Consider the following 3,262-nt stretch of genomic DNA (forward strand, 5'->3'; position numbering starts at 1 on the left):
ATCGCAAAGGGAAAGTTACGTACAAATTAAGAAATATCAGAAAAAGGCACAAAAAATCTCTCCTTCTTGACTTCAATAATGTACTAGCATCGTCATGGCAACATGACTTTCAGCAATCAATCCGTGATATTGTAACTAATCCTGGTATGACAGCAGAAATGAGGAATTAAATGGATAGAATGGTTAAGATATGGAAATCTAAATTTTTTAGTCTTGGAGGGATGCAGAGATTTGTAGCTCCTAAACATATAGACACAAAAAAAAATAGATGCTCGGAGAAAATATAAGATAAAAAACCCAAAGTTGGCATTGAAACCTAACAAAGAAGAGGCAAATTCAATTATTATCGCATCTCTTATGGATGAACAACCATTATCATCTACATCTGCACAGTGAGCCCTGCAATTCAGACTAAAATGTTGGCACAAATAAAATACATTTTACTTGCTACTGTTCTTCTCAGCACTGACTGTAACTCCGATGTAGTTCTTGTTAACATTCAATAGTACAGAGTAACCTACAATAAAAATACAAAATTAATTTAAACATATAATAATATAGCTTTCAAAAATAGAAACAATGTTAATCCAAGTAGGCACCTTTGTTCCTAGAAATCGAGGAATGTTCACTGGGCAGATGTAGATGATGATGCTTGTTCGTCCATAAGAGCTGCGATAATAATTGAATTTGCCTCTTCTTTGTTAGGTTTCAATCTCAACTTTGGGTTTTTTTCCTTCTTTTTTATTTTGAATTTTCTCTGAGCATCTATTTTTTTTTTAGTGTCTATATGTTTAGGAGCTACAAATCTCTGCGTCCCTCCAAGACTAAAAAATTTAGATTTCCATATCTTAAGCATTCTACCCATTTCCTCCCAATTTTCTTCTGTCAAACCAGGATTAGTTACAATATCACGGAATGATTGCTGATAGTCATGTTGCCTCTGAATCACTGAATTACTAGATTCAGCTTTATTTTCTGTTTCTTTACTAAGAGAAGATAATATGAAGGTGGTTTCATTGTTGTTTTCTTCCTCTGCATTACTCACAGTGTTAGGTGAAAGAATCTCATGATGGGATAACTCAAATTTTTTTAATTTTTGGCAGACTAAATGTATGTGCTTACACATGTTCCATTTAATACAATTATCTATACATGTGCAACTGAATTTATGTAAACATGCTCGACATTGCTTACAAGCAAGTTTACAATTACAATCTGATTGATTTAATGTCACTGTGTACACATCAAATTTGGAGAGTGGTGAAAATACCAGCCATGTGTTATTTGACGATGCTAGTACATTATTGAAGTCAAGAAGGAGAGATTTTTTGTGCCTTTTTCTGATATTTCTTAATTTGTACGTAACTTTCCCTTTGCGATTAATAATTATCCTGTCATAAAGTTTGCGATTCACAAATCGCATCACAGCATTAATTGTCACATCTAATCTTTTCACCATTTTTCCTTTAAGGAATAAATATTTAAAAATACCATGCAGCCTCTCTATATGCATGTTAGTATTAATTCCAGCATTAATTCTATAACAGTAGGCCCAGTATTGGCAATTTTTAATATAATTACTTTTGAAATATAGGCCGAATTCTCTGGTTTCTTCGTCATTACACATATCATTCAGCATTATAGGCATTAGCCTTTCGAATGTTGATAGATCTACCTCATTTTGCAAAATAAAGAGCTTTTTTGAAATTTCTTTTCTTTTTTCCACATTTTTGATGTCCACCTTCAGTCTTCTTTGCCAAGCACGTTGCACATGCCATGTGCAGAATAATCTCTTCACATTTCCCATTGTATTTTTCCAAGAATTGTAAAATACTTCTGCCATATCTGTCATTAATACTTTGGCGCTGATTTGCCCTACTTTATTAATAATTGATTTAAAAAATACCTCTAGTGCATATTGATCATTTCGGTTGGAGAAAAAAAATGCACAAGGGAATCCTTGGCGCATATCATCCAGTACTAAAATTGTAGTCATTTCAATGTTATATGCATTTGTTCCATGAGTGGAATCAATGCATACACAGTCACCCCCATACTTCTTAAGCATATCAGCCTGAGCATCACTCATGATGGCGAGCATAAAATCATCAGGTCTACATTGAGGAAATTGATCTGAATGGACGCCATTCTGTTTGTATAACAAAACACAATTTGTATTGCTTTGTACCTGTTCTTCAACCCATCTTTCAACACTTGATGCATCATCAGGGTTCCTAATGCATTCACTGTCCAAGGAATAATCCCTCACTATATTTCTCAAATCTGTTTTGGTCACGAGATGTTTCCTCTTGATATCGTCGGTCAGATTAGCTTGCACATCTTCGATTATAGCATCAAAAGGAATCTTCATAGCTATTTTTGAAGCCAACTCTTTCCTGTCATCTTTATGCAGTTGCAAATGGCACAGTTCTAATTTGTGGCCAACATGGGTAGAACAATATTTAACTATAACACTCCCATCTTTGTCTAATTGGGCTTTAATTTTGGCTGGGCAGTAACTATTTATTTTATTTGAGCCTTGAATTTTTAAATGGCGTTCTCTTTTAGATGGTGAGGATATTGCTGTCCTATAGTTCCCAGATCTGTTACAACAATAATCTGTAACACGATATTGTTTGGTCGAATAAGCAGCATGTCTTTGGACATAGGAAGCTGTTTCTTCTTCTTCCACTGTCTTTTTCCACTTCAAAAATTCGTCTTGATTATCAAATTGTAGAGTGGAATTATTTATTGTAATATTATGTCCACTAACAATATGATCATTAAAATTACTAAGAGTTTCAAAACTTCCATCACATAATCCACACTTGTAGGTTGAAATTCTTTTAGGTTCACAACTATATGGAGTGCCATGAACAGTTTTTATATGTCTTTTTAAATTATAGTTTGTGGTGAATGTTTTGCCACATACGTTGCATTCAAACTTAAAATTGTTTGCACTAGCCATAACTATATTAACACTAAAACTGAATAAGTAAAACAATACACTATAACAAAACACTAATAAACTATAATAAAACAGTAATAAACTATAATAAAACACTTATAAACTATAATAAAACACTAATAACCTATAATAAAACACTAAAACACTAAAATTGAATAAGTAACTTAAAACAATAAAAAAAAGTAAACAAAACACAACAATATCGCTATAATAAAAGACTAAAACTGAATAAGTAACTAATAATAACTAAAATAAACAATAATAACTAGAAAATAACTAAAATAGACAAAAAAA

At 32.3% G+C, this 3,262-nt stretch overlaps 1 protein-coding gene across 1 annotated transcript; it reads right to left on the reverse strand.

Annotated features, from left to right (window-relative positions):
- Positions 1-536: 536 nt before the first annotated feature.
- On the reverse strand, positions 537-3,244 carry LOC106688815 (uncharacterized). The gene has a single exon (XM_014433462.3). It carries the CDS (start codon positions 2,966-2,968, stop codon positions 626-628), a length of 2,343 nt encoding a protein of 780 aa, XP_014288948.1. The 5' UTR covers positions 2,969-3,244; the 3' UTR covers positions 537-625.
- Between the last annotated feature and the right edge of the window lie 18 nt (positions 3,245-3,262).

The sequence above is a fragment of the Halyomorpha halys genome, unplaced genomic scaffold (genome assembly GCF_000696795.3).
Source record: "Halyomorpha halys isolate HHAL.00 unplaced genomic scaffold, Hhal_1.1 Scaffold1210.1, whole genome shotgun sequence".
NCBI lineage: Eukaryota > Metazoa > Arthropoda > Insecta > Hemiptera > Pentatomidae > Halyomorpha > Halyomorpha halys.

Coding starts and splice junctions, on each gene's coding strand:
- LOC106688815 (XM_014433462.3), bottom strand. CDS start 2,968: ATGGCTAGTGCAAACAATTTTAAGTTTGAATGCAACGTATGTGGCAAA.